General features: G+C 45.4%; 1 protein-coding gene across 9 annotated transcripts in view; it reads right to left on the bottom strand.

Moving 5' to 3' along the window:
• Window positions 1-14,618, bottom strand: part of LOC118215626 (amyloid-beta A4 precursor protein-binding family A member 2-like) — a 60,042-nt gene that overhangs the window by 18,458 nt on the left and 26,966 nt on the right. For 3 of the 9 annotated variants that reach the window (XM_035396526.1, XM_035396531.1, XM_035396533.1), the window contains exons 2-5: window positions 14,239-14,308; window positions 4,380-5,500; window positions 2,456-2,539; window positions 910-949 (exon numbers count right to left, since the gene is read on the bottom strand). In XM_035396526.1, coding sequence (XP_035252417.1) covers window positions 910-949; window positions 2,456-2,539; window positions 4,380-5,459 — 1,204 coding nt within the window. In that variant the 5' untranslated portion in view covers window positions 5,460-5,500; window positions 14,239-14,308. Of the gene's footprint in view, window positions 1-909; window positions 950-2,455; window positions 2,540-4,379; window positions 5,501-12,150; window positions 14,122-14,238; window positions 14,309-14,618 lie in introns of those variants that run through there. The other 6 variants (XM_035396530.1, XM_035396532.1, XM_035396534.1 and 3 more) reach the window with 4 other exon arrangements.

Below are 14,618 nucleotides of genomic sequence, written 5' to 3'. Positions count from 1 at the left end.
ACAATTCAAACAAACTGACATACTGTGTTATGAAAAGAATTTCACTTAATCGTATTTATGTGCCAAATCAGAAATGTTTAAATACTGCTGAGCTGTACAGTATGCCTGAAACAGTGAAAATGTGAAGAGAAAAGTTTCAAACATAAGCAGAATTCAAATGACGGGCATCCAGACTCCATTTTCAGCTCCAGGCCTCTGTGCCTGTCGAGCGGCGTTTGTTCACAAAGAAGCAGTGTTAATGCAGACAGGTGGAGAAATAGAGGAGAGCAGAGCACTCTGGTGGCCCTGGGCGGATGAAGCAAACATCGGGGAATTCGTCAGCACTTCTGCCGTGTAGATGGGGACTTTTTGACACCCACAGAGGAATACAGCCTCCACAGAGAGGCTAACACTGCTCCCCCTGGCAGTGAGTTTGCGATGCCCCTCTGAGCACTGAACCACGAAGCCCTCAAACCTCATAGAAACCGCTTGCCTTTGTGACATAGGTCAGAATCTGACCTTTGGAGAAAAAAAATTATCTTTTGGCATTGAACATAAGGCTCAAACATGAAGATTATTTGATATTATTCATGATATGATTCTAAGTTATAGGTGAACAGTTGTACATGATAGGTTATGCATCATACTCCTTCGTAGAAAAACTCTTCAAAGAATACAAGCCTGAAAAAGAATATGCAACACTAAAGAGAAATATTCATCTTACTCCACTGTCACTCTGAATTTCAAATGTGACATAGTTCAAACTGAGAAAAAGACATCTACAATTATCTTAGAGCAAAAAACACTTTGGCTCACAAAGGATAATTTTGGCTCACAAAGGATAGAAAATGTTCTGTCCCCAGAAGGCTTTCTTCAATGCGTGTTTGACATCACAAATTTTTAAGAAATTATAAAAAAGCCACAACTCACCATCGACAAAACTCGGGAAAGCGGCAGTCTTCTTGGTTTGCTGCAAAACACAGGAATTCGTTGAACTCAGCCCTCAAGTGACGAGTCCATAATGAACTGGTTGTCCCTGACTTCCAGCTTACACATTTTCACAAAAACTAAAACGTCAAATGACAATCAACTTTTCCCTTCCAGAGAAACAGAAAACGTATCTTAACATATCAATTAACTGTATCAACGGGGCGTCAGCAACATGCAAAAAAAAAATGCTCAGCAACATTCTATAAATGGGTGCTTATACCTGCTAGCCATTCATATGGTAAGTATATATTTAAACTGTGTGCTAATACCTGCTAGCATTTCATATGGTGAGTATCTCAAAACTGTCTAACTGGCTAATACCGGCTAGCCATTCAGATGGGGAGTTCATTTCTAATTAAAACAAACAGGACTCATTGCTGTGTTGGCAGGCCTGTCATTTCTGAATAATTGCACAGTATCTGCACGTGCACACGCATGCACGTGCACGCACATAACGTTAGATCAGCCCCTGTCTGAATAATGGGCATCACTTAAAATGAAAGTCATCCAAAGAGGACGTCCAAGTTGAGAAGGCATTTGCGGTTATTGATTACACTCTGGAAAGGGTTCCTCCCCAGATCCATCAGTCCCTATAATTAAACAAAGGATCACGGATGCTCACCTGCACTTGCAGTGAACACTGATTGCCTTCTGTTGGCATTCAGCAGTGAAAACACAGGCCAAGCAGGACTGTTGGGCTATTATATGTGAGCTCTGGCATACAAGGGTGATTAGATAAGCATCCTACAGAGGACATACTCCAAATCAGTCTGTAAACTTTATTTGTAGGAAAACCCTTTCATATCATTATATGCCAGATTAAAAACAATAAAAGCACCAGCATCTACCCTCACGTATCTTATTCAATTATTGCCAGTGCTTCGCAATAATGGCTGAGAATTTGTGCCAGATAATTACACGATGCTATATTAAAAACAAATCATGAAATAATTTCAAGAAAGAAGCCTACTGTTCAGCAGTACATTTTGTTACTCAGTGGGGCTATGTGAGTAGATGATGCATATGCATAGTGCATCTGTTCCAAATGATACCAAAATGCTTATTTTCCCAAATGTCCTTTTACCTAATGTAACTTAAATTGCTAATTTACAGGAAGTCTTACAGCACTGTCAGAGATGTGCACTTCTCTTTTTACTTCCAAACAGAATGATAGGGCGGTAATCATGATGAAGGTGTTAGCTGCCGGCTCACATTACACAGTCTTGTGAATGCATCTTATAGGACAGGCCATTTCTGCATAGAGATGTACATGGCGCACTCGAAATGGCACTCACAAAATATAATGAGTGTTTATGGACTGACAATCTGTACGTACAAGACCATTTACATTAATGAACATGAGAGCATAAAGACAACTGAGATGTAAATTCCAGGAGCGCAGACACACGTGCCCCACACACACATATGTATGCATGTACACTCACACAAACACATGCACGCACACACACACACCTGCATAGCTCACCTCTGTGGCATTATTATTCTCCACTGGCCCATTCAGATCAGACCGTTGCTGTTTCCGGGGCTGATCCACACTGTTGGATCCCTGCTTTGGATTACATTACATTACAGGCATTTAGCAGACCCTCTTATCCAGAGCGACTTACACAACTTCTACATAGCATACCAGCATACCAGTTCCTTACCCAGTGTGCTACAGCAATTAAACAGCAATAACAGGAAAGAGTTTCAGAAAAGCACTGGGGTAGACAGGGCTGTTGGGCACTCAGCAGGTTGTACAACAGTGGTGAGTGCAAAATAAGTAAGAGAACCATGTAGGAAAAATATAGCACACTGAAAAATCTGTTCACAGTAGATGATGTGGGTAAAATGGGTTGAGTGTAGACAGGAAATGGAGGAAAAGTAGAAAGTGCAGGATGGGGCACTTCTTTCTCTGCTGATTCCATGGAGCCTTAACAATGCTAATACGCTAAAGCTGCATTAGATTCCATCTTAAACCCACAAATACCTCCTCAAGACTCCACTGGACACGTATTTCTAGTGAACTGCAGCCTGTGGAAGACAGTGGTGTGCGTGTGTGTGTGTGTGTGTGTGTGTGCGTTTGCTCATATCAGAGCAATCTGAAACGTCAAGACTGGGTATCCACTTGCATTCCAAACGGAAATCTGGCTCAAAAGCGGGTCTTTGTTTGTAGCCACAGAGATTACGATCAGGCGGCGTTAGGGGCTGAGTTAACAGTGCTCTGTTTGGAATCAGTGGAATACTAATATCTACCATATAACCCCAGATCCTGAGGTGAGGCTGCAGGCTACAAGACACCCTGATAGATCTTCATCCTCATAAATTATTCAGAGCTCAGCTCCCCGGCCCCTAGAGGGTCTTCATTTGCCATCAATCTTCCCAGAAGTCTTCATGACCGAGCACGGTTTTATACCGCTATTCTCTTGATCAGATTCTCCCTCCCCTTTTTCCTTCTTTTGTTGGTGTCATCGGTATAAAACAGCCATTTTAGAAGAACCTTGGAGGAGAACGAAGGCATTTTAATCTGCCGCGCGATAATGCATGCGGGCGCTCTCCCTGTGCTCCTCGCACATCAACATTCACATCCTCTTTTTCACATTCACAGCACACGGGCCGTTTATCGCCTGACCCCCTCACCACCTGCGATGGTCCCAGTGTCCAGTCCGCCCCGTCGATTAGCCCTTAATTGCCCAAATCGGGTTCATTAGCAGGACTGAATTTCTTGAGGACCTCGGGAAGCGCGTCCTGCTCCCGTGTCACGCCCCCCCCTCCCCCCCCCGCCCGGTGGGACAGGTGCGGCGCGGCGGTCTAACGGGCGGGGAAACGCCGCGCGCCCTCGCCCGCTCGGACTGAGCAGCTCTGTGACGGGAGGGAGGGAGGGAGGAGCAGGCAGACGACGCGCGCGGAATGCATAAACCGATCAGATCGGAGACGGTGGATGTGTGGGGGGGGGGTGCAAAATGTAATAACCCGTCTTCCACCAGACCAATAAACGTCTCGCCCGCCGTGAATCTTTTTTTTATAATCTATTGGGAAGGAAGAGGACTGTCGCAGAATTTGAAACGGCCCTGGCCTGGTGCCCACCGTCCGAGCCGCAGCAGCAGACGAATACATTACAGAGACGCGCATGAGCCTTTAATGGGGGTGGGAAGACTCTGACTAGACAGCGTGGTCAAAACCATCTCTGCTCTAGGCTGCCATTCTTAGACACACTGAGAGCTGTTGATGAGGTGAAGTGTGACAGTGAAAGAAATATTTTAACTACGGTTTATTTTTGAGAGAAGTAACACCCAAAATGATATTCTTATTCTTGAATATCTGTTGGAAAATTATACTGGAACACAATGAGAGGCTTTTCCTCAAATTTCTCAACCCCAGCCCCCATTCCTCTGGCTTGAAGCCCTCACCTGTTCCTGTGCTGACTGGGGCCTCTCCTCCGGAGAGTAGGAGCGAGCCTTCAGCCCTCTCTGCAGCTCAGGGTTGCTGTGCCGCGCGGGGGGGATGTTGAGAGATTTGGGGCGGCCCTCGTGGGGGTGCGGGGCATAAGGGGCGGGTTCGGGCCTGGCGGGGGGCTCGGGGCAGTCCTTCGGCAGGGCGTCCAGCTGCAGGTCCTCCGGGCTCTGGTCCGTGCCGCTGCTCAGGCTGCCCATGCTCATGCTCATCTTGATTTCGGCCACGATCTGGTCGATGTCCTCCTCCGCGTCCTCCCCGCCCTGCACCACGCCCACACCACCCCGCTCGCCCCCCTCCCCGCCCCTGTGGCCCCGGCAGGGTGACACAGGCGCAGAGTTCCCATTGTGCTCTGGGGCGTAATAGTCCCCCGTGTAATCACCTCCGTCTGGCTCCTCCCCTTCTTCCGCCTCGGTAGGGCAGTACCCCTCGCTCTCCTCCCCTTCCGCCTCCTCATTCCCCAGTTTGGCGGCCGTCAGTGAGGCGGGGTGCTGGTCTTGGAGAGGTTCAGGACTCCCGTCAAACCGCGGCGGCTCATCCGCGGCTTCCTCCAGCACATCACTCCGCCCCTCCGGCTCCGCCCACTCCTCCACCGCCTCCTGGGATTCGTCAGTGTCGGGGCCCGGCTGCGGATGGACGGTGTGGTACTCCCCCTCGCCGCACTCCACCCCCTCCAGGTAGCTGTCGTCCTCGGGGCAGTAGCGGATGTAGTAGGTCACGCCCTCGTCCTCTTCGGGCAGCCCTTCGTCGAAGTCTTCCTCCTCGTCCGACGTGTTGTTGACGTAGTCGGAGCTGGAGTCCCCGTCCACGCTGTCTGGGCGGGCGCGGCAGCCTGCGTGGCCGCGATCGGGGGTGTTGGGCGTGGCCGGGCGGCTGTCCTTGGAGACGGGTTCCTGGGGCACGCAGTAGGGGTGCTGGGGGGCTTCCTCACCCTGGGACACCTCTTCATTCCCATCGGTGGGGAACGGGGCGGGGCCGGGCCGAGGGAGGGGCTCAGACATGCCGCTGCCGGTCCCCTGCCTCTTGCGGTTAGCCATGGCAGGCTGCTCACGCTCCGTACATCTCCGCTCCTGCAGCCCTGCGCGGGGAACAAAGAGCCTGTTACCGCAGTGCTAATTAATTACAATCATCAGGACAGCACAAACGCCGGTGCTAGGAGCACAGCGCTCTGCAAACAACAGGCAAGACGCTTCCCCCGTCCACGAGGTCCCCTCGGAGAACCGCTTAGACAGCGCGAGACAATGCGACAGTGTGATCCCAGCCGCAAGAGCCCGCGCAGCAAATTAGAGCAACGCTGGGCAGGGGGCGCATAAATTCCACAAGCCAGCCTTCCTAATTAAAAAATAAACACTGAGAAATCAAGAGAGCAATTAAGGTTAAGGAGGGAATCTATAAGCAGTGCTGTTGGGAACAGGTGGCGTCTTTGGTCGAATAAAATCTCAATTTTTGCACATCCAGCAAGCCAAGAAATACTCTGGCAGATACAAGTCACTGATGTACGCGAATATCCTTTTCAATCTCTTGTGCGGGGATTTTTTCTCGGTTCTATTCTTTTATAAGTGGCTTTCTTTAAAAAATCCTTTAATGCTAATATGGCCAGCTACTGGACCTGGTACACCTTTATCTTTGGGTTTTCATGGAGGTGGCACAGTGGGCTTAGGACACTGGCTGCCAGTGTGAGTCTCCTTAGGCTTGGGATCACATATCCACTGAAATGCTGATCAATTTCCACTGGCTTTCTGCCCCCAAACTGTACTCCCTCATAGGCATGCTACCAAATGCTTTGTGACAGAAACCACAAATGTATTATACTGTAGTGCAATGTTTCAGAATGATTTATGACACCGTGTTACAGAAGTTTTGCTTGCCTTGTCAAAGTGGTCTAACATGAAATCAAAGGCACATATTCTCACATTCACTGAACGAGGCTCAGTTACAAAGCTGAAATGTGAAACAATCTATGCAGGGCCTAGAAACAGTGCCTGCAGGCAATGTGGACTGCAACAGATCCTTTTGCCACCCTCAAACTTCAGTCTTAGAAAGCAGAGAGCAGAAAAGGGTACACCGATACAGCTCTGAACAGATTCGGGGACTCTGACTCGGTACGACACCGAAGATGATATAAAAAGCATGACCAAAGGGGGGCCTCGCACGCAGTCACTGCCCAACTCAGGCGGAAATTTCCACGGGAAGCCACCAGGCAGCTGAGGAAGTAGTCTTTTCCTTCTGGTGCTCTGGGGGCAGTGGTAACGAGAGGACACACACAAGAGCGTTTCAGCTGCGTTCCCCCCGGATTCACAGTGCAGCAGGCGACAGACGTCAGGTCAGGAGAAACAGCGGGAGACAGCTGTACACATCAGCAGAGCACGCCACGCGCTTTCACCCCGCGGATCCCCAGCGCCGTCTCCACCAGCCCCCAAGCACAGCTGCCCTGCCAGCCTCCACTGGGGGACTTTTGTTGTTGCTTTCCCACCCCCACCCCCCCCCCCCTTGACGTCCCCCCCCCCCCTTCCCTCCTTTGCTGCATTTCCATGTTCCATTCCAGGTTATCTCCATGGCCAAGTGCTCCAGCAGTGAGAGGCCTCCTCTTCCTGTCTCCCCATTATGAGCCGCCCCACACCGGGGCTGAAGCCCAGCCCAAGCCCAATTAAAGGCACAAGGATGACTGAGATCTCCCTCCGGGCTCCAGGGAACCTGGGCTTACAGTGCATGGGGGAAGGAGGGGGGTGTGAGTGAGCGAATTCTGCCACCCCCCCTTTCAGAATTCTGTCTACATAATCTCCAGCTGCTCTGTGCATTTTTGCTCCTAATGAGGTGCTTCTGGCTCTGGCGCTCGTTCGCTCACACCCTCTCTCCTCTCTCACTTTGTTATGTTAACGTTACTTTTCTCACCATCTCCTACCAGCATCCTCTATCCTAGGAGGAGCTTGAGAAAGCCAGGCTTCCCTTTTGTGAAGGATTCTCTTTGTGAACCCACCCTGACCCCTTCAGCAAGCCCCACAACCCTCTTCAAATCTCATTTAGCAGCAGCATGAGAAACCACGCCCAGTTCCTACAGAAAATGACTGGTAACCAAGGGTAACAGCCTCCCTTGGGTACCCATGATTTCCTCACCCCCGCACTTTGTATATGCACACATGCTGCATCTGAATCTCAATCCCTGAGTGGACACCTTGTTGCCAATAAAGCACTCCAATAGTACATGCCCAGGAGAATATTCCAGTTCCTTTTCTCTATTTGGGCTGGTGACTGCACTGAGCATTTGCATCATGAATTCCCCACTCAGACGGGAGCTTTATATATTGAGTTTGAATACATTATCATGTAAATGACGACCTCATCACAACAAATGCAGAGCGACTCTATCCACCCTATACAGTACAAAATGTAATAAAGTCAAACTATATCCGGTAAAATCAATATGAAATATCACAGTGTGTCAAGTTTAATGGTTATGATTTGCTCGGAGATGATGTTGCATATCAAATGACTATCCTCTAATATGAAAGCAAAGGCCTTTGAGAAGGCATATATCGGATTTAAGCCTGGCACAGCATTTAGGGATGCAGCCAGACATTTGCACAAGGTTGGTTGTGTTTCTTTTTTTTTGTCGCAGAATTTACAGGCCGGCAGCTGTGTAGTGTCATTCGAATTGGCCCGGGGTGGCCAGGTGGAGAACAGAGTGGTGATTCTGTTGAGCAAAAAAGAGCAGCTCACACTATTGTGGCTATCAAATAACATCAGGTCACTGTCCACAGATTGATGAAGAAAATGTGGTGGAAGATTTGCACTTCTTTCTCAGAGCAAATATAAACAAAGGATTAAAAAATCCCACCTCAAATTAGTGGCCTACATCAGCAATAAACACAGCATTAGCTTTCTGAATACGACTGAACAGGCCTCGGGAACATATTATTTACAACACTGTGTTCCAATAAGGCTTCATTTAAAAAAAAGCAATAATTAGAAGTCGTTTACAAGTGGGGCAGATTAGCAACATTAAGATGAGACTCATTTCTTGCAGTTATCTGGGCAGATGATGAGGCTTTTGGAAACTTGAATCAAGTACTGTATTATATACAAACAATAAGCAAGTCACACATTTGAACTGGAAAGCACTAGAAAAATAAAATAAAATTACCCAATGAATTACTGCCAATGGTTCTCATTTGGAATGTACTTCCATATTTGGATATTAATGAAACTGATGACCCCCCCCCCCCCCCCCACCCCCAGGCCTCTTAGTTCTTTTATGAATGCATAATCTAGGTCAGTGCTTTGCAAGCTCAATTTTAGAGGACCACTGTGTATGTGGGTTATTGTCCCAACCACTATTGGAATACCAGATTTTTAACAAGCTGTGAATTTTTCTTAATTAGCCACTAGCTGTTTAGAGGAATTATTTACCCTGTTAAATTGTGTCAGAAATATCTGTGCATCCCATGAATAATAAAATCCATTGTTCACATTGTGGTCATTGTTCACATTGCGGTCATGTTACAAACATAAAAAGCATTAACAAAATTATTAAGAGGTGAATAAAATTTAAAAGGTGAATTAATAGGCTCCTAATTAGGTTGGTGAACACATGTTCTTTCAACATTTTTTCCTTGAACTTATTAAATCAATGAGAGTTTGGTTGATTATCATTAGCATTGCCCATGAATTCTCCATTATCTACTAAATGGTTAGTTTGGCATAAATGTGGCTTAAAAGGTTAAATAATTCATCTAAACATGAAAAATTCACAGCTTGTTAAAACTCTGGAATTGCAATTGTGGTTGGACCGAAACCCAGCATACACAGTGGTCCGCCAGGACCAAGGTTGGGTAACATTTTCCACTGATGTGGGTGATATTTTTAGCTGTTCATACGTATCGCAACGCACAAACAGAGCCTTCCCAGAACACCATGTGGATCTCTGACCATTCCTCCATACAGAGTCTTTGAATCACTCGCTGTGTGCTTGAGAACCAAGCCACCAAAACCAGGCTTCATTTATTAAGCTCACTTCCTGGTCTTGTTGAGAGAAGTTGCTCACTAGCGCCAGTGCGGTTGGCTCCAGTACAGGTGCTTAAGCCTCCCCTTTCAGTACAAATCAATGGCAACAATACAGTCAAAATACGAAGTCAATAATTTAGTAGTAATGTATTAATAATGTAGTCGCAATAGGTATTTCTTTCTCGTCTAATGTCTCCCCGAGAGCGGACTTGTTAAGTGTTATGTGGATAAGATAGTAATTTATTATTTTGTGGACAAATCAGGGACAGTTAGTCCTTAGTGGACAACCGGACTTCATGCCAATACAAGGCTCCCCCTTTTCCCTACCGTGCAGTACTGGCTTGATTTTGTACACCATGACAGCACCCACCACAACAACTATTCACCACCAAAGAATGAACAGTACATACTCAAAAAAAGCATATTGCGCGCACACACACACACACACACACACACACACACACACACAGATACACACACACAAACACACATCTCTTAAATGATTGATAGTTGGTTGTAGAAATACAGTGGAACACTTCAAGAAAATATAATACAGCTTAGAAATTGAAAAACTGAAATTGTGTATAATTTATGTTCTGCTGTAAAATATGGCTCCCTATCGCAGCCCATTTCCCAGCATAAAGATCTATTCATCAGACCCCAGAAACAAGCAGCCAGGCATATTTCACTGCAGGACCATGGTGCATGATTTCAACTGAAAGGCTGGGGACCCAATAAAGTTTATAGATTTACTGCACTGCCTTGCCTCTGTGGAATGGCTAATGAGCGCACGGTGAGAGACAGACTCCCAAACCCAGAACCCACCTTTTAAAAAACAATTTCACACAAACATTAATTAACGATAAACGTGGCAGACAAATCAAAGACTATCGCTATTAATTCTGGTCATTTAAATTGCATTTAATTATTAATATGAAATTATTGTGTGGGCAGCACTGAAAGCTGCTGCATGCCAGAGACGCTGATGAACTCCTCCTGAACACCACTGTATGAAACCTGAGAAAAACATTTGGAAAATATTGCCCTACAGGTACAAGGAAATAAAGAAATTACCTCACAGATAAGATCATTTATCCACAGAATAATGGCATTACTAATTCAAATTTTGCTCCTGATTCATTTAGATTGCATTCCAGAGTTCAAACAATGTGGTTAGAACATTATGCATCTGTTCCTTCTCCTCCCCCATTCCTTCACCACATCATGATCATCATCATCTTAATTTGATTGCAATATGAAATGTTTATAAAGTGCATCACTGTGTAGGTTGACCTCTGTGTTGGAGGCCCAGATCAGTGCGATGTTGATATTATGCTACTCTCCTGTGAGCAGTGAGCACTGACAAAGAATAAACTACTCATTCTTTTAATAAGGCCGCACCCGTAAAACTGTCAATTTTCTAAACATGCACTGTCTTTCGTGTCACTTGCGTATCTATTGCCTTGCAGTAGTACACGCTGCACACTTTCCATCCTTATTCCATTATGTTAATAACCACACATTCACATCAGTTGCACTCTGCAGGGACTATTCGCGGGACTGTACGTGCGCTAACGCCGAATAATCACAGCAAGAGTCAATCGCAGGTCAAGGAAGCATCCAAGCACTGTAAGGGGTTGTTGACTGCAAAAATAAACATCATTAAGTGGTTAAGTAAAATGCAGCAGCATTCCAAAAACACATTTGTAATGCAACACTTCCTTTATATAGCAGCATACACAGAGCAATAAAAACAACTCACAAAGCCCAGTGTGTACACTAGGAAGTATGGTACTCACAGAATGGCCATTTCCAACAATTACCTATTTATGCAATGAAATGTAAATTGGGAAAAAGGCTTTTAAAATCAATTTTGAATAATTATTTTAATCTGTAAAACATTTTAACATTGGTGCAAGACTTACACGGGTCAGGATTAATTACTTTTACTGAATTTAGTTGTTAAACAACAATTAGAATCAAATACACAACCAGACCATTACAAACCCCTGAAGCTGGTGTTTAATGCAGAAATGTATAGGCGGTAAAACGGTAGTTTGAAAGAGTAATACGACTTCATTCATCAGTTCTGACACCTCGGAATTAGGGTTCGACGACCATAAAATGATTAATACCTCAATTTGTTTTAATGGTGTGCGATGAAATAGCACTCTACTCTGACACCATTGGGAAATAAATATGTATTTACAGTGACTCAATTTATAAAACCTGGCATTAAAACAGAAAATGTCTGATTTGAAACTTTCTTTCAAAACCATCCATCCATCCATTATCTATACCCACTTATACAAGGCAGTGTCGCGGGGTTCTTTTGAAACTTTATAGAATCTCCTTTCTTCCCTTAAAGCATAATTAGACACGTGACTACAGCAAAATAATGTTCGTGTGTGGTCAACATGAACGCCACCATTTCAATCATACTCTGATCAAATCAACTGATGTCACATGGACATTGATAATGAATAAAAAGTGAAAATATTACCATTACGTGGAGCACTAAATGCATACAATTAAACAGATACATAGCACATGCTATGAAATTCTCAATGTATTCTCTTCTTTCCATTGCAGGCTTTAGTAATAGGCTAATATAAAATAATGCTGTTTCAGTGGAGGTCTTAGGTGCGTTCCCCGACAGTGGGAAAAATACACTGAGCTCATTTTCACACGACGAGAATACCTGTCACCAGGAGCCGCTTCAGTCACCTGCATTTGCCTCCAGCACTCTCGCGCGGATATCTCTCGCTTGCCTGCATCACTCAGTCTGGCTCCCGAGTCAGCTAGGCTGGCGCATCACCCAGCTTCTTCACTCCAGGACAGAAAATAGGCCAGAACGGAACCACAGACTGGCGGAGCCTGGTGACGAGACGCCGGGCACAGCCCCGCATTTCAGCTACTTTTCACGGGGTCCCGACTTCTGCGGAGAAGATCTCGATTGTCCCGCATTTCACGGGTACCATTACTTCAGTGGGATTTCAGAATGTAACTGCCATTATTGTAGGTTCTCGTTACATTATTACACCGCCCTCCAGTGAATCGGGTCACCCTAGCTGGAGCGCAATGGAACAGTTTTGCGATGTGTCCAAACTTTGGTGTATATAGTGAGAAAAAAAACAGCAAATAAGTGACGGTATGTTAAGCAGGGTAATGCATTGCCTGAACTTGTTTTCGTTCCACTGGAAGCGCTGGCTACTGGCTGGGCCATGCACAGACCATTTAATTGGAGTTATTTTAGACACAGCTGGTGTGAAGTGCTCGCTAGTAAATGTGACTTATTTATGTCCGGGATGTGTAGGGGCTTCAAATTAGTCCGCAAAGCCCTCCTCGCTGTGCTGACAAACGCCTCTGTTCTAACTTCTTGGCATTTACGATGAGAGGAAAAAACTAATCCCTTCCTTTCAATCTTCTCAACATGGATGAGAAGTGGCTAACCCGTAGTGCAGGCACATCCATCTGCATGATTTGAGGGTGTGCAAATGGCAGAGGAGTTATTAATGGATATGCCATTGCTACAAGTGCTATTTACCCTGCTAGACTGTGGAGGAGGAGAAGCAAATGGGAGGGTTAACTGAAAGGTGCCCGCCGCTAGCATTAGCTCAAGGCTTTCTGTGTTTGGCCACCTGCTAATTTATAATGCATTTTTGCAGCCACAAAGTAGAGGTAGGCCACATACATTACGCTTAGGCATTTAGCAGATATGTATGCTTCTTAGGAGACGTTTTTATCCAAAGCCATATATTGGTCATAAATGCACATGTTTTTCCTGGGTTGGAACCCGTGACTTTTTGCGTCATTAGCACAATGCACTACCAACTGAATCATAGCACTACTAGATGCTCTTACCCAGAGCAAATTCCCAAGTGCATATATCCAGGTTTAGGCTACAAGCAGTACTGATGCAGTAGGTTAGGGGATATAGTTTTAGATTTAGCACAGGTACAGCTAGTAAACCCTCGAACACTGTTCAGCACCAATAAACATTGTTTATTATCTTGGATGACCTTGAATTTTTCATTGTCCGTTTTAAAGGAACGACGTCAAGACATTCCCATTTCTTGTGAAACTTATCGACGCCGTTTGTTGGTCAAGTAGCACCCTTTTGCCAATTGCCCTCTTAGCTTTCCTGTACGCCCTGCTCTCTCACGGTGTGTGTTTCTCTTCTGGATTTGTCACACAGGTAAATATACAATCAGGTGGATTTATAGGGCCAACCCACGTTTTACGCGAGCCAAGGCAAGCGGTTTCTTGCCCTTTGCTTCAGCTGCTGGAGAAGCTGGTTCTAAATCTTCAGCTATAAAGCAGTGCACACCACAGCAGAAACAACAAAACTCTGCTTCACCACAATGGGAATGGCATGGACTAGTGGCTATACTTAGTTTGCTTAATATATTCCCTTAATTGATATAATGGCAGTGAAGTGTAGTACTGAATCATAGTTCGCTATAGTGCTAAGAATAAATGCATTGAGTTATGATGCATTTAATGGACTGTATGTCTTACTGGCCATTGGCCAGTGTTGCAGTAAAATCCATCAAATTCACTAAGCACCCCCAACACCCTCCACATTGAGGTTTATGGTCCCAAAGATACAGCCAACCCCCTAGTGACAACAAAATATAAGCCTGCATACTGCATGCTAGTTTCATAAAAAATACATAAGCATGCAACGAAGAGGAGCCCAGTCATTAATAGTGCAAAAGGAGATATCCCTTGTTGATGCAATTACTCTGGCCTTCCAGCACACCAGATAGGCACAATCCCTCCCCTTAGGTTCAACATGAGTGGGCGTGGTACCTTACAGCTTCTGTCATCAGCAGGAGCAGAATCATTAATGGGCTGGAATGAAGTCAGGAAATCCAGTCAGCTACAAAAAAAAAAAAAATGGGAAGAACAAATTAATGGAGGGTTCTGCAAGGAAGCCACAATGTTTCTGCGAGCTGACAGTCCACGAGCCACACATCGTGTGCGTTCGCTACACACCATATAATAAAAACTGTCGTTTAAGTTCACGCTTCCATGCATTCGTTCATTCCACTTAAGAACTGTAAAAAAAAAAAAAAAAGGCTCAACTCCCCTGCAGTCAGATAGAGATCTGCTTCTCTGTGAATTTAAATGTTTTTTTTTTCTTTATTTTCAACCGGAAAACAAAAAATCCTTACATGGCCAAAACCACA

Source organism: Anguilla anguilla, chromosome 16, assembly GCF_013347855.1.
Source record: "Anguilla anguilla isolate fAngAng1 chromosome 16, fAngAng1.pri, whole genome shotgun sequence".
NCBI classification, from domain to species: domain Eukaryota; kingdom Metazoa; phylum Chordata; class Actinopteri; order Anguilliformes; family Anguillidae; genus Anguilla; species Anguilla anguilla.
This window is presented reverse-complemented; position numbering and strand designations above follow the sequence as displayed.